Source organism: Babylonia areolata, chromosome 2 (assembly GCF_041734735.1).
Source record: "Babylonia areolata isolate BAREFJ2019XMU chromosome 2, ASM4173473v1, whole genome shotgun sequence".
Taxonomy (NCBI): Eukaryota; Metazoa; Mollusca; class Gastropoda; order Neogastropoda; family Buccinidae; genus Babylonia; species Babylonia areolata.
The window spans coordinates 59,573,816-59,597,867 of record NC_134877.1 but is presented as its reverse complement, the minus strand read 5'-3'; the positions used below and the strand labels follow the sequence as shown (position 1 = coordinate 59,597,867).

Sequence of the window (24,052 nt, the reverse complement as noted above, 5' to 3'; positions counted from 1 at the left end):
AAGCGTTTGGGTGCTTTCATGCCCTGAGGCCGTCTCGGGCTGGATGCGGAGGTTGAGTTTGGAGACGATAAGGTGGTGGTCTGTCCAGGACTTGGCGCCGCACATGTCCCTCTTCCTGACGATGACAAAGTCGATGAGATGCCAATGCCCAGAGCGAGGATGCATCCATGACGTCCTGTCACGGGTAGGGAGGCAGAAGACGGTGTTTGTGATAAGAAGATCATGCACGGCACATGTCTGGATAAGTAGTTGACCATTGCTGTTACAGTTACCAACCCCATGCTTCCCAATTACGCCTTCCCAGGAGGTGCTGTCACAGCCAACTCTCGCGTTAAAGTCACCAAGAATGATGAGCTTGTCTGCGTTGGGAACAGTGGTGATGACAGCGTTCAGGTCCTCGTAGAACTTGTCCTTGATCACATCCGGGCTGGTCATGGTGGGAGCGTAGGCGCTGACAATGGTGGTAAAATTCTTCCCGTTGCATAAAGGGAGTTTCATCGTCATCAGGCGATCGTTCACTCCTTTTTGGGGGCCAGCCAGCTTGCCAACGAGGGTTGTCTTCACTGCAAAGCCAACTCCAGCCTCACGTCTCTCCTCGGGTCCGCGACCACTCCAAAAGAAGGTGTAGCCTGCACCTCGCTCACAGAGTTCGCCTTCTTCTGCCAGTCTGGTCTCACTTCAGGCAGCGATGTCGATGTTATACCTGGCTAGTTCACTCGCAATGAGTGCTGTGCGTCTCTGTGGTCTGTCTGAGTCGCCTCTGTCCAGAAGCGTACGCACGTTCCATGTGGCAATGGTCAATGGGGTGCTCCTTGTTTTCTTCTTTCTTTCCTTTGTGTGTCGACTGCTTGAGTAGGGTCCCCGTCAGCCGCGGTATGCTGACTAGGATGGTGTGGAGAAGGCAATATTTAGGGCATCTTTTCTAGCCCCTTCCTCATGCCATGGAGGTGAGCAGTGCTGTCCTGAAGAGGGCTGCTCTGTCGCTCAGGGGGCTTTTGATCTCAACCGCTCCTCCAGTTGGTGAAAAACGACCCTATGGCCTGAGCCGCCTGTGTGCAGGTCTGCTGCTACGACTGCCAGTGTACCCACACCTGTCGCTTCGTCGCTCGCATGTCGCCACAGGGCGTGGGGAAAATGATGGTATGGGATGAAGGATGATGACTTGCGCGATGACTTTGTTTATAGTGAGGAGTTGCGCACCGTCGACCTCACTCTCTTGTCTGAGACCGTCTGTATCCAGTGGCAAGACAAGGTCAAGACGACTGGAGATGGAAACGGATGCAGTGGATGACCAGAATGTCCTATGTGCCTCATCCTGTCCTCAGCACTCCACATGGGGTTAGGGGGTGCACGGGAGGGGTAGTATCTCTAGAGGGGGGGGGGGGGGGGGGCTTGTTACGCCCCTCCGTGAATGGTTCGTCCTCTATTGGTCCCCACCGGCACCCAGCTCTCACCTATGGGTCCTAAAAGCTGCTAGCGTGCGGCAGCGCCCAATCCCCGGGCAACGGCTTTGACAGGCTGGCTAAACTAGGTGAGGGTAGCCGACGGGTCTCACACCCTCGGTGAGTTAGGGTTTGTCTACCCAAGCATGTGAAGACTGGATCCGGCGAACTCTGCGGAAGAAACCTTCATGGCTCAATGGAGAGGAAGGCGGTTGCAGCAGAACACACACACATATCCACCCACAGGCACACACACTATAAATATGATTTCAGTAGAGGGCAGAGTGGGGTGGGTAGGAAGAGGAGGATTCTCGAAATTTTAGATACGATCAATGAACATGGATATTCCTGTCTTTTCAGAATGAAGAATGAAGCAATAGCATGGCCATATATTATTTTGCATGAAGAGGTCTTTAAAGCAATTGGAAATTATAAAGAAACACGTGACTTTGGGTGTGAATGGTGTGGAAAATATAGTATGGTTTGCGTTCGAACAGGTGACAAGACAGTTAAATCTAATATTACAAAAACAACCGTTGTGAATGTGTCTGCTGGTGGCCCTTAGTATTGGGGTGTTCTTCGCTCTCTTCAGACAACAGAAAACCTGTCTGTCTGTCAATCTGACTGATTCTATCTCTGTCTCTGTCTCTCTCTTTCTGTGTCACTATGCAAGTAGAAACACACACACATATATATATATATATATATATATATATATATATATATATATATATATATATATATAAAGAGAGAGAGAGATATATTGGATACAAAAAGCGAAAAAGGGAGAGATGTAAATAACACACTGTGTCCCCCAAACAAACATGTTTCAATCACATATGATTTATTGGGTAATCTTTTTAATTTCTTACGCTCTGGCGCAACAGAAAATAGTGATATATTATCGAATTACTCATTTATGATTTCAAATTTGTACACGTGATAGGTGGTGGAATAATCCTTCTTCCAAATTTGTAACCATGTACTTTAGTGGATATTTCCTACGAATGTTATTCAACAATCAAAACATAACATTATTTTCTTTCAAAGATATGTTGTGGTATGCCATGACATTTTTTTCTCCGAGGATGATAGATAAGCACTGATGTGCCCTAAATAGGGTGAACGTAACGTGTAAACATGACTGGTTACACACACATATATATAAGATAAGATAAGATAAGAAGATAAGATAAGAATAACTTTATTATCTCCAACTGGAGAAATTTGGTCAGGTGCATTATCACAACATAAACAAGTAAACAACATGGGGACCATAACTGTAAAAACCAACAACAGCCCCTACAAATATTACGAAGATACAAATGTAAAAAAATTAACATACATCGTTTCATACATACATCCACACACTGCAGGTAATAACTAGTATTCTTAATGTAAAAACAGAAAGAATTAAGAAACATTATTTGAATATAATTATAAACATAGCCTACTATACTGCACATTAATTATAATAGACAGATAAGATAAGAATAAAGATGAATTGCGGAAAACCACAACCAGATAATCAGCACACACCCGCACCGCACCCCACCCCACCCCCACCCCCACCACCACCACCACCACCCACCCCACACACGCGGATAACTTGATTAAACAAGAGTAATAAACATATGTTCTCAAATAAAAGCATTTCACATATAACCACAGCCTAACAAAACATAACTGGTTACACATAGATAGAAGTGGAAGGTGCCAGAATGGTTAAGATGTCTGTCTGCCGATACAGTGGTCTTGAGGGTTTGTGTTCGATTCACGCACTCTCTTTCTCCCATGATTGAATGGAAAATCAAAGGGAGCGTCAAGTCATTCAGAAGAGATGATAAACTGAGGTCTAGTGTGCACTACTCATTTGGTGCACTAGGATAAACTATGACAACAAAAGAGTTGTCATCTGGTAAAATTCCGAAGACGAAATCCGGTCTGATAGGTACATAAATAAATAAGGTGTGATTGAGCGCTTTGAGTTATGCTGCTAGTCAGGTATCTGCCTAGCAGATGTGGTGTAGCGTGTGTGGATTCGTTCGAATACAGTGATGCCTCCTTGAGGAACTCTAACTGATACTGAAAATATATGTTCAACCATTAAACAAATTGTTATGCCCATGTCAGCATGCCTCTTGTGGAGAAGTGGACTGCATTATCTACGTTCACTTTGCCTTCCCCTCTGACTCTCAGCTGATGAAACTGGACGTTTCCATGCCATCTTCCTCAGGTATTTCCTTTTCATAAGGCTTCTGTAACATAAGAAAGTCAATCGGAATATAAACAGGAATGAGGATGAAACAAAATGTGTGGCTGAGAAAAGATAAAATAAATTTACCGGCAACATGAGTCATGGAACATTCTGAAAAACACATCGAAATATTCACAAAAATGAACTTACTTGCTGGGACAACACAAGCAAATCGACCAAGTTCACACAACTGAGACCGAATGAGAGAGAGGAAGAGAAAAATGAAACTGAACAAATTTTTATCTAACCGGAGAAATAAGGCAAGCAAGTGGGTATTAACATGCTTTGTGTTTCCCACCTAGCCCAGGGGCAGAGAGAGAAAGAGACGGAGACGTAAATTTAGACAACAGAACAAGGGAGAGCACTTACCGTCAGAGAAAAGGCATTGTCCTCCTCTGTCGTGTCTTCAGGTTCTGCCATTCCGTACAGCTTCCGGCAAAACGGGAATATCAACCTGGGATCCACCTTCTTTGTTTCCTCCTTACAGCCTACACACACACACACACACACACACACACACACACACACACACACACACACACACACGGTCTAATAATGAGGGATGCACTTGTGTCACATTCGCTAAAGGGATGAGAATTGTGATCATGTCACCTTAGTTACATATATAAAGGATGTAATTATGTCATCTTACGTGTAACTATAAAGGATATAATATCACCTACGCAACAATCAGAGGGGTGTTATAACATAACCTTAGCTACAGCTGTGAAATATAAATACCACCGTAGCTATATTACAAACAAGTAATATATCACCTCTGTTATAACTTCTCATCTCATCTCTCTCATCTATCCCTTGACCCGTGGGTGGGTCGTTGGGGCACCATGGATGACTGCCTGGTCAGCTCGCGCCACCTGCCTCGGTCCTCAGCGGCCCTTTGAGTTGTGGCAAATGGCAGGCCCGTCCACTCTTTGATGTTGTCCTCCCACCGCTTTCTCTGTCTGCCTCTCTTCCTCCTTCCTTGTACGGTACCCTGCAGGATGGTCTTGGCTAGGCCGTCTGATCGTGTGACGTGTCCATACCAGCGGAGCTTGCGTTCCTTCACTGTGGTTAGCAGGTCTTTGAATGGGCCAATGGCGTTTTGGACTCTTCTTTTCACTTCCTCATTTGTGATGTGGTCTTTGTATGTAATGTTCAGGATCTTGCGGAAGCATCTCATTTCCAGGGCCTGGATTCTTCTCTGGAGTTTTGCAGTGAGGGTCCAGGATTCGCAAGCGTATAGAAATATTGAGAAGATGAGGGAGCGCATTAGTCTGATTTTGGACGAGAGGGAGATCTTTTTGTCCTTCCATATAGTCTTCAATCGACTCAGTGCGGCAGTAGTCTGCGCGATTCTGGACAGGACCTCTGGTTTCGAACCCTCGTCTGACACAATGGCACCCAAGTATTTGAAGGAGGAGACTTCTTCCAGTTTTTCACCGTTTACGTGCAAGTTGGACGTTACGCCTTGGCTGTTGTTGGTCATAACCTTGGTCTTCGCGGCACTGATCTCCATGCCGTAGGCTGATGATGTCTTGTCAAGTTTGTGCACGAGTTCTTCGAGTTCTTTCTCTTCTCCTGCCAGGCCATCAATGTCATCGGCAAAGCACAGGTTGGTGATGACTCTGCCTCCAATGCTGACAGTTCCCACATGATCTTCCAGGGCGTCAGTCATGATCCTTTCAAGAAAGAGGTTGAAGAGAGTGGGAGAGAGTAGACAGCCCTGTCTGACTCCGACCGTGGTTCTAAACCAGTTACCCGTGCTACCATTGAAGAGGACTGCACTGGTTGCTCTTTCGTATAGGTTCTGTATGGCTTGGATGATGTCTTCACTGATGTTGAATTTGTGCATGGTGGCCCATAAGGCAGCGTGCCATACCCTGTCGAACGCCTTCTTGAAGTCAATGAAGACGTGGTAGAGGTCTCTTTGGTGCTGGAGATATTTCTCGCACAGCAAGCGCAGGTTGAAGATTTGTTCTGTTGTGCTTCTCCCTGCTCTGAAGCCGGCCTGCTCTTCGGCGATGATCATTTCTGCTTGCGGCTTCAGTCGGTTGAGAAGGACCTTTAGCATGACCTTGCTGGGGTGGCTGATTAGGCTGATAGTGCGGTAGTTTTTACACTGTTGTAGATTGCCCTTCTTGGGGATTGTGATGACCAATGATTGTGTCCAGGTGGTTGGCCACTCTCCCGTCTGCAGGATCTTATTACAGATGGTGGTGGGGGCATCAATCACCGCTTCGCCTCCAGCTTGAATCAGTTCGGCGGGAATGTTGTCGACGCCAGCTGACTTCCCTGCTTTCAGTGTCTTCACTGCTGCCTCTACTTCTTCCCGAAGAATTGGCTGGCTGTCGTTGTTGGTTGATGGGGGACAGTTCAGAACTGAAGTGTCACCTTTGGTGTCATGGTTGTACAACTCGGAGCAATATTCAGTCCAGCGCTGTAGGATGTCTTTTTCTTCAATGAGGCATTTCCCTGATTTGTCCTGGATGGTGCTGACTCGTCCTTGCTTGGTTGTTGTCAAGGTTTTGACAGTTGCGTACGCTCTTTTTGAGTTGTTCTTTTGCAGGTTGTCTTCAATCTCTGAGCACTGTTGTTCTATCCAGTTTTCTTTAGCTTTTCTCAAGCTGGATTTGACCTTGTTGTTGGCGGTCCTGTATTTGTTTGTTCCTTCAGGGGTGCCTTTCTTGTTCTTCAGTGCTCTTCGTTTATCGCATAGGTCGAGGATGTCAGGGGTGACCCAGGGCTTCTTCACTGGTCGTTTTGTGCCTAGAACTTAGAAGGATGCAATGATGTCACCTTAGCCAGATTTAGAGGTATGCAGATTTAACCTTATCTGTATCTAAGAGGGTTGTCATAATACCATCTTTGTTATAACTTGAAGGGATGTAACTTTTAGATGTAATCATGTCACCTTAACTACAGCTTTAATGGATGTAGTTAAGTCAACTTAATTACAGCTTTAAGGGATGCATCGATGCCAGCTTAACTACAACTTTGAGGGACGCAGAAATGTCACCTTAACTACAACTTTAATGGATGTGTTGTCAACTACAGCTGTAACAATGTCACCTTAACTACAATTTCAGTTCCGTCTATCAAGGATGAAGTACAGTCATATTAGCTATAAATAATGTCATATTTTAGCTCTACCACTGAAGGATGAAGTACAGTTATATTAGCTATAAATAATGATATTTCTGTATATGCCAGATGCAGTACAGTAATTAATGTTAGCTATAAGTAATTGCATTTTATCTCTACATCTATGACGGATTAAATACAATCATGTTAGCTATAAATGACGTCATCAAAGCTCTATGTTTTTTTATGGATGATGTACAGTTATGTTAGTCATAGATAACGTCATCAAAGCTCTACATCTATGACGGATTAAGTACAATCGTGTAAGCTATAAGTAATGTCATCGTAGCTCTACCTACGAAGGATGTAATAGTATTGTTCGCTATAAATTGTCATCTTAGCTCTACCTATGGAGGTTGAAGTACAGCCATGTTAGTTATAAGAAATATCATATTAGCTCTATTATGAAGGATGAAGTATAGTCAGTTATAAATAATGTCATCTTAGCTCTACATATGACGGAAGTAATACTGTCAATCTAACTTTTACTATGAGAGGGTTGTAACAGTCATGTTACCTGTAAGCAGACTGATGACAATGCCAGACAAGACAGTGCCCCAGAAACCGATGACGGAAAACCACAGGTAAGAGATGTCCCACACAGAAAACCCACTGTCTCTGCGAGGACAACACCAGCATTATAAAACAAGGCTAGCTTGTTGTCCATATTATACACATACACATAAAATAATTGCTTGACGAACAATAAAATAAAAAGATGATAAATGAATAAAGCATAAATGAACTACTACTACTACTGCTACTACTACTTAGTAGTGGTAGTAGTAGTAGCAGTACTAGCAGTAATATATAGTAGTATAATCATTATTATTGCTTTACAAAAACAGTAACAGCAGGTGCTGCAAGTCAACAACTTGACCGAACTTGGTGCAGAGTTCCATTGTCTCCAGAGACAGACGGACGCCACCAACAACGACAAACAATAAAAATGGTATCAATGATAATTAGTAGTAGCAGTGACTGTACATGCGTGTCACCTCATCAAGTGCTCTGTGTATAAAGCAAATGGTAATGTTAAGTGCGCTGGAAATTGTGTTGTTGTTTTTTTTCTGGTTCAATGAATAGGCGTTATCAACTCCAGCAAACACCTATATAACAATTTACTCGTAGTCTGCTGATTATGTTTGTTGCAATCTCTTTCAGGCCAGAACCTGCTTCCTGTGTTAAGGTCTTATGTTCTATTTTCTATTTCACTGAGCTTCAGTTTCGGTTCTCTGAAGTAGTCAGAACATACTCTACACCACGTGCAGTGGAATACAAAACAGAAACAGCAAAAGCAAAGCAAAGCAAAAAACAAAAAAAATCAAGCAAAACAAAAATCATCGTTTTGGTTTTAATTGGGGGAAGAAGGGGCACTATCTGTCACTTGTTTTCTGCACATTGGCATGTTGGTCTGTGGGACAGTGATAGAGATAAAGGACTAGTTCCCCAAAGTCAGAACGTTCTGATATCTCTCTCTCTCTCTCTCTCTCTCCCCTCTCTTTCTCTCTCTCTCTCTCTCTCTCTGTGTCTTCCCCCCCCTCTCTCTCACTCTCTTCCCTCTCTCTCTTGCCCCTTCTATTTCTCTAACTCACCCATTAACATGAGGACCAGCAGTGGTGGTGTTATGAGTGGTGAACCTCCCCTCTTCCCCTAACGTCACCACAGTCACGTTCCACATGGAAGGTGCGAGTGTCGTCCAGGTGGTGGTGTTGTTGGTGTCGTCACAGCGGTCCACGGGTCCAGGGGGCAGGTAGGGGGTGGGGGCCCCGTACAGTGTGGACCCTACAGCCATGACAAGGCTGAGGGCACTGCCCATCACTATCCCGCCCCCAGCGCCCTGAAATCATCAAGGGCAGTCTCTCGGTTTTCAGTTTCAGTTCCTCTAAAAGGGGTCACTCCGTTTGTACAAATCCCTTTACGCGATACCCCATCTGTTCAGCTGACGTCTGACCAGTCACATAATCCATTGTGCTATATATTAGTGTACCTGTCAGTGTGGATTTATTTACATAATTTTGTAATAAGGCAACACTTAGCAATGCCATGTGTTATTTTTCAGTATGGCGAGAGCTTGCTGCACACGGGCCTTCGGTTTATCGTCTCATCCGAATAACTAGCTGGCCAGTTTGACTTTTCAGTAAAACTCGCCACCTTCCTCCTTGGCAGTCTCTCAGGGGCCATATACAAGAGGCCATCATGCCTGCAGGTAAATGTGTGCCTGCAGGTAATCTGCCTCAGGCAAGGCAAACTGCCTGAGGGTTAGCAGTAGCCAGTATTCAGGAACACAAAAGCCTACCCGTGATTCTACAAACCCAAAGGCAACTTACCCTTACTATCTGCCAAGGGTGACAGCCCATAAAGCAGAGGTAAATATGCCGAACCCTTTTGTTGCGTTGGATTTGTTGAGGGAAAACAGGGGTTTTGCGGAGCAACCGTGTCTTTGTCACATGTCAGTGTTTTTGCACGCGGCGGCGAGTGTGTGCAACTCAGTGACACAGCGAGACTGATACAAACACATACATACTGTCACTTAAGAAAGGAGAGTGTTACATGTCAGAGTATGTCGGCAAGTTGGGAAAAGGTCAGATGGAAGATCTGATAATTGAGTTCTACATAGGGGTGTCAGGTAGATTCGGATCTATAATTGTAGTGTGGAACCATGTTTGTTGTGTGTTTCCGTCTCCCCTGCTGGGAGAGTTCATTGTGAGGGGACTTGCGGGAAGGGCTTCCGGTTTTAAACTTCAAGGCAGAAGGACACTTCTCTTCCTTGGATCGCGGGAGTCCAAAGCTTGTGTTGCCAGTCAGAGGCATCGGTTTCTTTTTTATTGTTGGATTTAGTGCTGTAAAAGTTGGTTTCATGTTGATTTGTTGCTGGAGATTCTTGTGGGTTTTGTGCTGTACTGGAGTGATTTTGCTGTCGTGCGAAGTGCCTTGTTATCGAACAGGACTTTGTTGTTGTTTTTAGTTCGGGAGTTCGTCATTTATATTTATAGTACAAGCCATCCAGGGATTGCCTGAAGATCTTGAGTTAAGCGGAGTGCTAATCTCATATTATTGTTGACTGGTCTAGAGTGGGCCAAGTCAGGAGACTGCAGGATCAATGTAGTCGAAATTCTTTCTTCTGGAGTGTTAGATCCAGGATGTAGTCGACTGTGAGTTTCCCAGTACAAGTTCTGGTTGCTGGAGTGCGGGTCGACAGGTTACTGGTTTTGGAGCCAGTTCAGTTGCTGACGGTTGAAGTCGTGATTTCTGCTGAGTCCAGTAGTGGATCTGTAGATAATCTCACCAGACAGCCTGGTAAGGATATTTCAATTGTTGTGAGAATGTATGGTGGGTACCTGTGAAAGACTTGGGTATAATGGGGTTGTAATTATTAATGGTGAGATTAGGGGTGTAATGGAGATATATTTGATAGTATGTTTAGTATAGTAAAGATATTTGTTAGTAAAAGAAATGATGATAAATGGGTGTAGCGTGGCCCAGTTGTCTGCCTGGGAAAAACATGTTTAACCGTGGTTTAAGTTGAGTTCAGGTAGTACGAATTATGTTGGAAATATTTTTGTTAGTAGGTTGTGGATATCCCACTTTCTGTTGACTGAGCCGACGTTGGTTCAGTCCATATGGGGGGTAAATAAAAAAAAATATAGGTGGCTACATGGGGGAAGCACCTGTGGTTGCAGATCTGTGTGACTGTTCGGCGGTCTGATCTGATAACCTGGCGTGACTGGCTGGTGGGCGGACTGTGTTGACGCTACTTATGGACAACCAGGGACGACGTGGGAGGCTGTTTCGCTGACTGGAGAGGAGGACCTGCATGTGTACTTCACTCCGACAACTGTGCGCCGCATCGTGAAGATGAGTCATTAGATTTTACCCCCCCGGACATTAACACTTACCTGGTCGGCAATGATTGCGGCCGCGAGTCGCTAGACTTTTATTTGTTTTATGAATGTTGGGGAAAAAGGGGAGGGTTAAAAGAAAGGAAACGATTCAATAAATGTTCTAAAGATTGAAATTTGGTGTGGTCACCCTTTTTTGAAAGTTGTTTGTATAAATGTTGTCTTGTTACACGTTTTCATTTAGTACTGGATAAGTAAAATTAATACAGGTTAGGTAAACCACCCCTAAAATTGTTAGGACAATTTTGCATAAGCTCTTTTGTGTAAACCAATACCCCTAGACTACTATTGTATTAAAAGAGTTTGTGACAAATTTTGGGGGCTCGTCCGGGATTAGCCTGGCGAGTCGATAGTGGGAAATTTTAGGTTTGATTTTGTTAAACCTTTACCCTTGTGAAACATAAGTACGCTTATTGGGATTTCCTTAGGTAAAGTATGATTATTGATTTGGTGTTGGCGTATTAATTTTTGCACTTTTGTGGTGGTGTAAAATTTGGTCCTTGTTTTTGGTGATAGCGAGTTCACCGTGAGAGGTCTTTATTTTTTTTTAGCGTCATGGAGAATCTTTTTCCAACTCCTGCTACTACTCCACGGGGAGTGGGTCGTGGGGGTTTGCATGAGATGTTGGTTCAGCAAGCAAATGTTGGTTCTTTGGCTGCATACAGGCAGGAGGGAGAAAAGATGGGTCTTTCAGACAAGGACGTGGCAAATTTTGTGCAGGATTGTGAGGAGAGAGCACTGAGGGAACGTGAGGGTCAGCGCAGGGAGCGTATGGAATTGGCGGAAAGGTCTGTGCATGAGAGGCAACTCACAAATGGGGCGGCAGCTGTAAGGGAGGAGGATGTCGGATTGAGGATTGAGAGGATCCGTCTTGAGATGCCGTTTTTTGACGATAAAGATGACATTGACAGCTATTTGTGCCAATTTGAGAGACTTGCAAAGTTCCATGGCTGGAGGAAGGAGTCGTGGGCTATTCGTCTCGGAACCCTGTTGAAGGGGAGGGCACGGGAAGTGTATACAGGTCTGACGGAGGAGGAGGTGGATAAATATGATGATTTGAAATCTGCTTTGTTGTTGAGGTTTCAGATTTCTGCAGATTCCTACTGGAGGAAATTTTGGGCAGCAAAGAAGGAGCAGGCCGATTCTTTCCGTAGGCATGTCGCGAAACTCCAGTTGTGGCTAACTCGTTGGCTGGAAATGTCAGGAAAGGGTGCTACTTTTGAGGAGTTAAGGGATCTCTTGCTTATGGAGCAGCTGTTGGCGGGAGTGTCACCCGAGTTGGCTACTTTCATCAGAGAGAGACAGCCGAAAAATGTCCAGGAGGCCGCAGATCTGGCCGAGGCGTACACCGAGGCGCGTCGATGTGGGAAAGGATCTAAGCAAGGGGGTGTACCTCATAACCAGCTGAGCTCTTCAGGCAGGAGTCCAGGTCAACCTGTCCAGGAGGTCAAGGAGTTGGTCTGTTTCTTTTGTAAGAAAAAGGGACACCGGAAAGCAGATTGTAGACAATGGAAGAAGGAAAAGAGTGGAGTCGGGGCTGTTGTGACTTCTTTGCAGATTAAGCCGACTCGGGACAAGGTAGAGGAGTTGTGCTCTAACTGCTCGGTAAAGCCTTTTGTCGGGCAAGTTCGGGCGAAGGTGGGTGAACATTCTGTCAGAGCATTGCAGGATACTGGAGCAGAGCTTTTTGTTGTTCGTGAAGATCTGGTAACAAAAGGACAGCGCACCGGAGAGCTCTTGCCAGTGACTTTGGCGGATTCCAGTAAGGGAAATCTACTACCTGTTGCATGGATTGATGTTCAGACCCCTTTCTTTACAGGGACGACCAAAGCCATTTTGATGAGTAACCCAGTTTTTGATTTACTCATTGGGAACAAAGCTGTTTTGAAAGATGGGGTTGAACTTGAGATACCGGTCTACAAGGCCAAGGAGGAAGGTGTGGCTGTTGTTACTCGGGCTCAGGCCAAGAGGGACAGTAAACCTTTCAAGGCTCTGAAGCCTACCACAGGAGAGGTTGGAGAAGTTACACCTGAGGACCTGAGGGTGGCGCAGACTGAGGATACAAGTCTGGATAAGTTCTGTGAGTTAGCGGAAGGAAAAAACGTTCGACAGTCAGGGAAATCAGGGAAAGTGCAGTTCCTTGAGAAAAAGGGAATTTTATACCGCCAGTACTCCGGAAAAGAGGGTACTTATAAACAAGTAGTGGTACCAGCAAAGTACAGACAAGAACTACTGAGGTTGGCACATGAATCCTTGATGGGAGGACATCTTGGATCTAAGAAAACCCTGGAGCGGATCTGGCAGCAGTTTTTCTGGCCGGGACTCTGCACAGAGGTGAGGAGGTTCTGTATGTCGTGTGATCTATGTCAGAAGGCGACACCGAAGGGGCGGACCAAGAAGGTGCCTTTGGTCCGGATGCCGTTGATCGATACCCCATTCCGCCGAGTAGGCATTGATTTGGTAGGGCCCATCCTTCCAGCTTCAGAGAGTGGGAATCGCTATATACTTACAGTGGTCGACTATGCCACTAGGTACCCAGAGGCAGTTCCATTGAAAGGCATTGAGGCAGAGCGGGTGGCGGAGGCATTGTTCGAGATCTGGTCACGTGTAGGGATACCCTCTGAAGTTCTGACGGATCGGGGTACGCAATTTACCAGTGAGGTGATGAGACAGGTGAATTGCCTACTCTCAATCCGGGGTTTGACCACGACGCCGTATCATGCTCAGTGCAACGGACTGGTCGAAAGGTTCAACGGCACACTCAAGTCCATGCTAAAGAAATTGTGCCAGGAGCAACCAAGACAGTGGGACCGTTTTCTCCCAGCGCTTCTGTTTGCATACCGGGAGGCTCCCCAGGAGAGTTTGGGATTTTCCCCCTTTGAGCTCCTGTACGGCCGTACAGTGAGAGGGCCTCTTGCAGTGCTCAGGCAAGCTTGGACTGATGAGGAGGCAACCGAGGAAGTCAAAACCACTGCCCAGTATGTTGTCGATCTCCGAAACCGTCTTGAGGAGACTTGTGCTTTGGCTCGGGACAATCTGGGGAAGTCATCGAGTCGTTACGCTCGGTATTTTGACCGCAAGGCGAAGCCACGTACTTTCAAGCCAGGGGACCAAGTTCTGCTGTTGTTGTCGGCCAAGCACAATAAACTGCAGGTAAGCTGGCAAGGGCCATACACCGTAGTGGAGAGGGTTGGCGAGGCTGATTACCGGATTGAGGTGGAAGGGCAGTTGAGGCTGTATCATGCCAATCTGTTGAAGCAGTACTTGGAGAGGGCAGGAGAGTCGAAACCAGTTTCCGCTGTTCATGTTGCAGTTGTGATGGATGAGGGGGTTTCCCAGAAATCAACTCAAAAACTTCCGCTATGTCCACTGGAGGCTGAAGAAGGTACTGGAGATGTGTGCTATGGTCCAACTCTAACAGCTGCGCAGAGAAGCCAAGCTGCTCAAGTGATTGAGAAGCGAGCTCGAGTTGTGACTGATCTTCCGCTGAAAACTGACTTGGGCGAATGCGAGTTACTTCTCAGGGAGGCTACTCCAGTCAGGGTTAAACAGTATCCTCTACCTCATGCCAAACAGGCTGTTGTCCGGAAGGAGGTGCAGGATATGGTGAAGCTGGGAGTCATTGAACCAGCTTGCTCTCCCTACAACTCGCCTATCATATTGGTAGCAAAAAAGGATGGAAAGGTCTGGTTTTGCGTGGACTATCGAAAGTTGAATGGGGTGACGGAGTTCGATGCGGAACCCCTCCCTGACCCAGAATTTCTTTTCTGTCGTCTGAGCAAATCTAAGTATCTGTCCAAGATAGATTTGTCCAAGGGGTACTGGCAAGTACCAGTGAAGGTTGAGGACAGACCCAAAACTGCTTTTTCCACTCCTTTGGGACAAAATTCCAGTGGACTGTCATGCCGTTTGGTCTCCAAAATGCGGTGGCTGTTTTTAGTCGGGTGATGAGGCGACTTTTGGAACCTTTGGGCCATGACGATGTGCAGAATTTCATGGACGATGTCATTGTGGCCACTGACACTTGGGAGCAACATGTACAGGCTCTTGAAGCTTTGTTCGGCAGGTTGGACGAGGCAAACTTGTCGGTGCGTCCTTCAAAGTGTTTCATTGGGTTCGAGGAGCTCGAGTTCTTGGGACATGTGGTAGGACAGGGCAGAATGCGACCTACCGAGGACAAAGTTGCCAAGATAAGAGATGCTTCCAGACCAGCTATGAAGAAAGAAGTTCGTTCGTTCCTGGGATTGTCGGGTTACTATAGGAGGTTTGTGCCGAATTTTTCCACTTTGGCCGCTCCTTTGTCTAATTTGACCAAGAAAGGAAAGCCGAATCAAGTTCAGTGGACTGAGAGTTGCGAGAAGGCTTTTCGGACTCTCAAAGAACGTCTCTGCTGTGAACCAGTTGTCCGCCTGGCTGATCCGGAGGCTCCTTTTATCCTGCGGACGGATGCATCCAACGAAGGTCTGGGAGCTGTTCTGTTGCAGGGAGGCAACGGACTGTGGCAACCTGTGCACTATGCCAGTCGGAAACTGACCTCAGCCGAGCGAAACTATGCAACAGTGGAACAGGAGTGTTTGGCTGTTGTATGGGCGGTCGACAAGTTCGAACCATACCTGTATGGTTGACACTTTGTGTTGCAGACTGATCATCAGCCACTAGCTTTTCTGCACAAAGCCAAGCTTTCAAACAGTCGCCTGATGAGGTGGGCTTTGTTGTTGCAGCCGTACTCTTTTACGGTACAAGTGATTCCTGGAAAGGAGAACGTTGGGGCTGACTTTTTAAGTCGGGTGTTCTAATGGCTGTTCATAACCTGTTGAATTGCTGTGTGGAATGAAACGGATGTTTCATCATAAGCAAGGGGGAATTGTCACATGTCAGTGTTTTTGCACGCAGCGGCGAGTGTGTGCAACTCAGTGACACAGCGAGACTGATACAAACACATACATACTGTCACTTAAGAAAGGAGAGTGTTACATGTCAGAGTATGTCGGCAAGTTGGGAAAAGGTCAGATGGAAGATCTGATAATTGAGTTCTACATAGGGGTGTCAGGTAGATTCGGATCTATAATTGTAGTGTGGAACCATGTTTGTTGTGTGTTTCCGTCTTCCCTGCTGGGAGAGTTCATTGTGAGGGGACTTGTGGGAAGGGCTTCTGGTTTTAAACTTCGAGGCAGAAGGACACTTCTCTTCCTTGGATCGCGGGAGTCCAAAGCTTGTGTTGCCAGTCAGAGGCATCGGTTTCTTTTTTATTGTTGGATTTAGTGCTGTAAAAGTTGGTTTCATGTTGATTTGTTGCTGGAGATTCTTGTGGGTTTTGTGCTGTACTGGAGTGATTTTGCTGTCGTGCGAAGTGCCTTGTTATCGAACAGGACTTTGTTGTTGTTTTTAGTTCGGGAGTTCGTCATTTATATTTATAGTACAAGCCATCCAGGGATTGCCTGAAGATCTTGAGTTAAGCGGAGTGCTAATCTCATATTATTGTTGACTGGTCTAGAGTGGGCTGTCAGGAGACTGCAGGATCAATGTAGTCGAAATTCTTTCTTCTGGAGTGTTAGATCCAGGATGTAGTCGACTGTGAGTTTCCCAGTACAAGTTCTGGTTGCTGGAGTGCGGGTCGACAGGTTACTGGTTTTGGAGCCAGTTCAGTTGCTGACGGTTGAAGTCGTGATTTCTGCTGAGTCCAGTAGTGGATCTGTAGATAATCTCACCAGACAGCCTGGTAAGGATATTTCAATTGTTGTGAGAATGTATGGTGGGTACATGTGAAAGACTTGGGTATAATGGGGTTGTAATTATTAATGGTGAGATTAGGGGTGTAATGGAGATAATATATTTGATAGTATGTTTAGTATAGTAAAGATATTAGTAAAAGAAATGATGATAAATGGGTGTAGCGTGGCCCAGTTGTCTGCCTGGGAAAAACATGTTTAACCGTGGTTTAAGTTGAGTTCAGGTAGTACGAATTATGTTGGAAATATTTTTGTTAGTAGGTTGTGGATATCCCACTTTCTGTTGACTGAGCCGACGTTGGTTCAGTCCATATGGGGGGTAAATAAAAAAAAAAATATAGGTGGCTACATGGGGGAAGCACCTGTGGTTGCAGATCTGTGTGACTGTTCGGCAGTCTGATCTGATAACCTGGCGTGACTGGCTGGTGGGCGGACTGTGTTGACGCTACTTATGGACAACCAGGGACGACGTGGGAGGCTGTTTCGCTGACTGGAGAGGAGGACCTGCATGTGTACTTCACTCCGACAACTGTGCGCCGCATCGTGAAGATGAGTCATTAGATTTTACCCCCCCGGACATTAACACTTACCTGGTCGGCAATGATGAGTGTGGCCGCGAGTCGCTAGACTTTTATTTGTTTTATGAATGTTGGGGAAAAAGGGGAGGGTTAAAAGAAAGGAAACGATTCAATAAATGTTCTAAAGATTGAAATTTGGTGTGGTCACCCTTTTTTGAAAGTTGTTGGTATAAATGTTGTCTTGTTACACGTTTTCATTTAGTACCGGATAAGTAAAATTAATACAGGTTAAGTAAACCACCCCTAAAATTGTTAGGACAATTTTGCATAAGCTCTTTTGTATAAACCAATACCCCTAGACTACTATTGTATTAAAAGAGTTTGTGACAGTCTTCGATACCGTCTCTGATGGTTTGATTTATTCTTTGTTTGCTTGGCAGTAAAAAATGACGTATTGATACTGGCAAACGTTGTTATATTCCATATGAATTAGGTATGTAGCTGTGAAGTGAGTGCACTTGCAGACGATGAATTTTGGAATACCCGATACTGATCATCGAAATTCGTTCATTCCAGAGAAAATTTTGAATCCAAACTCTGTTATTTTATCTTATTTTTGCAATTAGCTGAAAAGCAGGGAGGACAATATGTAAGAATGCGAAAGTGGCCCCAAGATTTGATGAGTTGCTGACTCCAATCAATGCTTTGCCACTGAAGCTTTTATTGTTTTTTTTAATTTATTTATTTATTTTTTTTATAGAATCGTCACACTGTGGTGCGGTGCGAAGTAAAAGAGCATGTGCAGAAGGGTATCCCCGGGATTTTTATTTATAGACCACGGGTTAGCTGCCCGAGTGCACTTTGTGTGTCCTGACTACAAAGATAACCAAGCCTTCAAGGCAAACTGTAACTGTGGGTCCCTGCCATGTCAAGGCTAACTTGCCTTCAGGCAAAATGAGTTTTGTCTTGAATACGACCCCAGTTATATGTTTCAAACTGTTTTTTTATTAAAGTTAGCTAGTTATGTGTTAAATAGTCCATTTGGTTGTTTATTGTAGGTCCCCACATGAACCTCTCTTCAAATAATAATCTACAGAAGTAATGCATACAATATAAAATTTTAATTATTGATAATTTTTTGTCCTAATCCTGCTTCCCCCGTCCTGCCTCTCACACAAACCCTTCCAATATTATGTTTTTTCTTTCTCCAATCACTGACACTCACCATCTCCATTTTAAATTTTGTATTCTATCTTTTCCACATTTTGTTCTCTCTCTCTCTCTTTCTCTCTCTATTCCTTTCTTAGTCCCCTCCCCCTTGCCCTCCTCCCCTCCACCTCAACCGTCCCCCTTTTCATTCGAACATACAGAAATGTTGATTTCTAATTAATAATAACAATCATCATTATGATAGAAATGATAATAATCCAAATAATAATAATATTAATATCATTTTTTTTCAGTCTAATATCATCATCTTAGATAAACAGACTATGAATAAATAAACGAACGGATGGCCCCAGATAGGCACGATAGCCGAGTTGACAGAGCACTGGCCTTTCAGTGCTCGGGTCCTTCCTTTCCTTCACCCTCTTCATGCATCCGCTTTTACTGTGTAGGATGTCCTTGGCAGAAAAAGTGGATGGTGTGTCTGCTTTAGTCCTTGGTTTGAGCCTAGGCTGTGTCTGGGTTAAGGGTAGAGGTCAACCCCTCCCCACCCCCACACCCTCAATCTCCCAGGTCATACATATGTGTACATCGGCATATATAGTGCCTGCATCCGCTTCATGCTCATACACATGCCCAACTCATTTTTTTTATTCTTCAACTGCTTCTTCGTCTTCTTTGTGTTTCTTATCTCTGTGAAGGGTTGCTGGTGTGGTGCAAAAGAATGAACTGTTCAAAGGTTCATCAACTGGTTCTCCTCTGCTGCCGGTAACCATGTATTCCAGTACTACTACCTGCCGCATATTGGAGAGTAAACCCAACAAGAAAATCCAATCTGGAGATGGATGGGCTCCTCCAGATTTGATATGTCCAAGACCAGGTCTCTTGAACGTGAAAAATGCAAGATAAAGATTCTGAAAGCATTATTTTCAACTAATATTCTTATGTGACATGATAAAAAAAAACCCAGCAATATTGAAACTTGTAAACAAGGATCAATATGAGCAAGAATAAGACAAATCACATGCAATGTAGTATTTCCAAAATATGAATGACATAAGCGTAAATATCCCCACGTACAACAACGTTGATTTATGAAATAAATGGCACATAGATTAATGACCTCTGTTTACGACAAAATGATCCACCAAACAACGATTTCATTACCTCTCTTTCTAACAATTACATTAATGTTAACCTTCAGCATGTGACATTGAGCACACGCGCATTTGTGTTTGTTTATGTGTGTGTGTGTGTGTGTGTGTGTGTGTGTGTGTGTGTGGTTGCGAAAATGTCAGTACAACAAACAGTTAATCTGACAATAAATGGTTTCAGTCAGTCAGCGTTTGTGATAGACAGACAAACAGAAAAACAGACAGACAGAGAGTTGTGTGCAAGCACTCACATAAACGTTACACCTGGGAAAGCCTGCGGAGAGAAAGAAGACCCCCAGAACAGGACTGCCGAAGGCGCCCACCACACTGTCGGACATCTGCACAAATACGTGCAAACACAGTCGTTCAGTCTTCCTGTCCTGCTGTTCACGAGACTGGTGGTTCATCAAACAAATCAACCGAACCCCGTTGTACGTTCTTCAACCTCACTCAGTGTTGATTGTGGAGGTAACCATCAAACGTGTTTGCAGTCTGTAAATGCATTATCTTAATTATGAAATGACAATCCAAGACAGCAGCGTATCAGACTGAACTATCTTTGTGTATTGTGACGGTGGGTTGGTAATGTTTCTCTATATTTCTGGTGTGTGTGTGTGTGTGTGTGTGTGTGTGCGTGCGTGTGTGCGTGTGCTTGCGTGCGCGTGTGTGTGCGTGTTTCAGTGTGTGTGTGTATGTGTGTGTGTGTGTGTATGTGTATGTGTGTGTGTGTTTCATTTCATAATGGACAAGCCCCCCACGCACCCCCCACTGAAGTGCAAAAATATAATATTTAAACATGCTTATTTAAAGGGCGATAAATCGATTGCGGTATTCGCAGTGAGAACGCTGTTTAAATCATATCATTCTGGTGTATCTTGGGCATTCAAAAAATTTTAAAGGCAATTAAAAATTCTTTTTAAGTCCGCGGTAAAGGAAACGTGGCTATCGCCGCAATCACACTGCAACATTTAGCCGTTTTCTCTGGATCTAGATAGATGTAAAAGTTTAGTTACACCCGGTTGACACGGTCGATTCAATTTCTCTTTTATGTTCATTCTAGTCCTATAGTTTTAAAGTTGATATGAAAATTGAGTATTTTGTTAAACTAATAACATGTAGAGTCAAGTACAAGTACTTCTAAACGTCGTATGAAGTGAAAAGGACTTCATTTTGAGAAAAGTCAAGACTGGAAATTTTTGCGTTTCATCAATTCAAGGGTATTAACTCTCATGGTTTATTATTTTTCACTGTGAATTCCGACTGATTCTGTGGATATCTTTGTGGCAGTTTGAGGCATAATCCAGTAAGTGATGAGACGTTCACAAATCTGTCTCTGGATAAATATTTAACAGTCTCCTCCAACTTTCCATCACATGTTATCGTGTATTGTCGATTGAATATAGGATTGAAGGCGCTGGTCAACAACTTGAAACAAAATGGCGTCGTTCGCGTTCGCGAAGAATATGAGCACGCGCTTGAATATGTATAAATATGTGTACCCAATTGATTTTTGCCCATGACCTTCAGGGCTCAGCAAATAGATCTATATAGTCCACTCGTCATATTGATTTTAGTATTTTCCGAAAAAGACCACTTTGGCGAATGAACATAGTGAAAACCCTGTACACTGAGAGTAAAACACACAAGCTTTTTATGTATTGAGTATAATTTCAAAATACAATGTTTAAGATGAGAAAGATCAGTTTAAAGCTAATTAAGCCCCCTAGCATTAATTACAGGTTAATTTCCCTTTTTTACTATCTGCACCAAAGACATGCAAAATAAATATAACTTCCATGCTTAGCAAAAGAAGTTCCTGTTTGAACAAAAAATTATTAAAAAAAAAAAAAAAATGACTGCTCTTGTTGTTGTCTCAGAATATCAGATCAAAGTGCCAAGTTTAGAGAATAATAAAAATATGACTATAACAGTAAATTCAGTTTGCATATAATTTGGCTTCTTTTTTAATCTTATGTGCCCATCTCAGAGGTGTAATATTGTTTTAAAACCAGATGACTGGAAAGAACTGAATTTTTCCTATTTTTATGTCAAATTTGGTGTCAACTGACAAAGTATTTGCAGATAAAATGGCAATGTTAAAGTTTACCACAGACACACACACACACACACACACACAGACAGACAACCGAACACTGGGTTAAAACATAGACTCATTTTGTTTACACAAGTGAGTCAACAAAATGATCCTTTAAACTGAAGCCCGAACGAATCTATCACCACAGATGACCAGAACACACATACACACACGCACACGCACACACACACACACTCACACACACATTCATGGATATGTGTACACATCTGCATGTATACACACAAAGTCAACCATACCACATATACAAGAGTATATACTGCTCGTATGTACATGCCAGAACGAAACATTGCGTGGAGTGATGGCCTAGAGGCAACGCGTCCGCCTAGGAAGCAAGAGAATCTCAGTGCACTGGTTCGAATCACGGCTCAGTCGCCAACATTTTCTCCCCCTCCATTAGACCTTGAGTGGTGGTCTGGACACTAGTGTAGTGTAGTGTGTGTGTGTGTGTGTGTGTGTGTTTGTTTGTGTGTGTGGAGGGGGGGGTGCTGTGTGTGTGTGTGGGGGGGGGGGGGGTGCGGGGTGGGGGGGGGGTGCGCGCGCATGTGTGTGTGTGTGCAGTGCTTGCATGTGTGAGTATGCACAAGTTTTTATATTGATATGCACTTGTATGTATCCTAATTTCTACTGTATCTGTGTTTGTGTATGATTTTTGATTTGTGTTCGTACCTTGTTATGTACTATCACCCCCCCCCCTCCCCGACTCCCCACTCCTAATATTCCTGGTGACCCCGGTACACTTGATAATAAAGACATATTTTATTCTATTCTAGTCATTCGGGTGATATGATAAACTGAGGTCCCGTGTGCCCATACACTTAGCGTACGTAAAAGAACCCACGGCAACAAAAGGGTTATCCCTGACAATAATCAGTAGAAAAATCCACTTCGATCGGAAAAGCAAATAAAACTACACGGAGAAAAAAACAACAAAACAAACAAACAAACAAAAAACAACAACCAAAAAAACAAAAAAAACAACAAGAAAACGAGTGGCGCTCTAAGTGTATCGACGCGCTCTTCCTGGGGAGATCAGCCCGGATTTCACATAGATAAATATGTTGTGACAAAAAAGAGAAATACAATACAATACAATACAGTATCAGTATCAGTATCTCAAGGAGGCGTCACTGCGTTCGGTCAAAGCCATATACGCTACACCACATCTGCCAAGCAGATGCCTGACCAGCAGCGTAACCCAACAATACAATACAATATACTACAATACAATACAATGCAATACAATACAACACCGCTGAGAGAAGAGGGAAGTTTCAAGGCAAGGAGGGAACCAGAGTGCCGTACATTACCTGTGTGACAGGTCCAGACAAGTTCTGCATCAGGTAGGCCAGCGCCAGGCTGAGACATCCGTACTCTGCCACTGTACACGTAGCAAAGTTGGCGCGCGCGCACACACAGAGGAGACATACACACACACACACACACACACACACACACACACACACACAGAGGCGCTTACGCACATACTCAAACACTTCCCACGAGCCTTCTCCGCGTGCTTTTGTGCTTTAAACTACAAAGATAAATAACATATGATGAAAATAATTAAAACATCAAAAGTTCAAGCTAATTTCAATGCCGCTTAAACTAGTGACTGTCTTAGGCAGATGATAGAACAGTATCAGAAACATACACTCTTGATTTTGAGACATGTGCTTACATTGTGTGGAATAAGGTATGAGCGAATACACCTGTAGCTACGAGAGAGAGAGAGAGAGAGAGAGAGAGAGAATAACAATGACAGTGACAAATTTCTTTATTGACAAATAGCGTTTAAAGCTCTAGTGCCAAAGCGGATAATTCAACTGACGCAAACGACGAAGAGAATGAGACAGACATACAGAATAAGACAGACAGAGAGAGAGAGAGAGCTACCTATGCCTTTGGCTATGAGGGTAACCGTGGTGTCTTTCATCCCCGTCAAAGGTTTGGCCAACACGTCCTCTACTGTGATGGCTGCTAGGGCGTTGATTCCTGAAGATAAAGTGCTGAAGACCAGCAATATGGATACATTAACACAGTTTCTCGCTCTGTCTCTCTGTCTCTGTCTGTCTGTCTGTCTCTCTCCGTCTGTATGCGCGCGCGCACGCGCTTCATTTTAAAAGCAAAACCACGTTCTATCTTAAGGAGTGAAACTTCTGCAAAGAAACGGAAACAACTCATGCAGCAGGAAAATGGATAGAAAGTGTTTCGGTTTCAAAGAAGTGTCAAAGCATGCGGACTGGTCCATATATGCTACACCAATTAAACAAAAAAGACCAGATGCCTAACCTTCGCCTGACGACCATCACGCTGGTCAAGCCTTGAGAGTCTACCTTAGGTTCCACAGAAGCCTGTACATTCTCTTCTTTTTTTTTTTTTTTCTTTTTTTTTTTTTTAAATAGAGAGATGATTTAGATTATGCATCCTGCATAAGTGGAGTGATGGCCTAGATGTAACGCGTCTGCCTGGGAAGCGAAAGAATCTGAGCGCGCTAGTTGGAATCACGGCTCAGCCGCCGATATTTTCTCCCCCTCCACGAGACCTTGAGTGGTGGTCTGGACGCTAGTCATTCGGATGATACGATAAACCGAGGTCCCGTGTGCAGCATGCACTTAGCGCACTTAAA

General features: G+C 44.3%; 1 protein-coding gene across 1 annotated transcript in view; it reads right to left on the bottom strand.

Annotated features, from left to right (window-relative positions):
* Positions 1 to 3,637: 3,637 nt before the first annotated feature.
* LOC143277924 (sodium-coupled monocarboxylate transporter 2-like) overlaps positions 3,638 to 24,052 on the bottom strand; it is a 37,043-nt gene continuing 16,628 nt past the window's right edge. Inside the window, exons 11-17 of the mRNA XM_076582903.1 lie at positions 23,320 to 23,432; positions 22,734 to 22,804; positions 19,562 to 19,648; positions 8,436 to 8,680; positions 7,358 to 7,458; positions 4,069 to 4,112; positions 3,638 to 3,700 (exon numbers count right to left, since the gene is read on the bottom strand). Of these exons, the coding sequence (XP_076439018.1) occupies positions 3,638 to 3,700; positions 4,069 to 4,112; positions 7,358 to 7,458; positions 8,436 to 8,680; positions 19,562 to 19,648; positions 22,734 to 22,804; positions 23,320 to 23,432 (724 nt within the window). The remainder of the gene's footprint in view (positions 3,701 to 4,068; positions 4,113 to 7,357; positions 7,459 to 8,435; positions 8,681 to 19,561; positions 19,649 to 22,733; positions 22,805 to 23,319; positions 23,433 to 24,052) is intronic.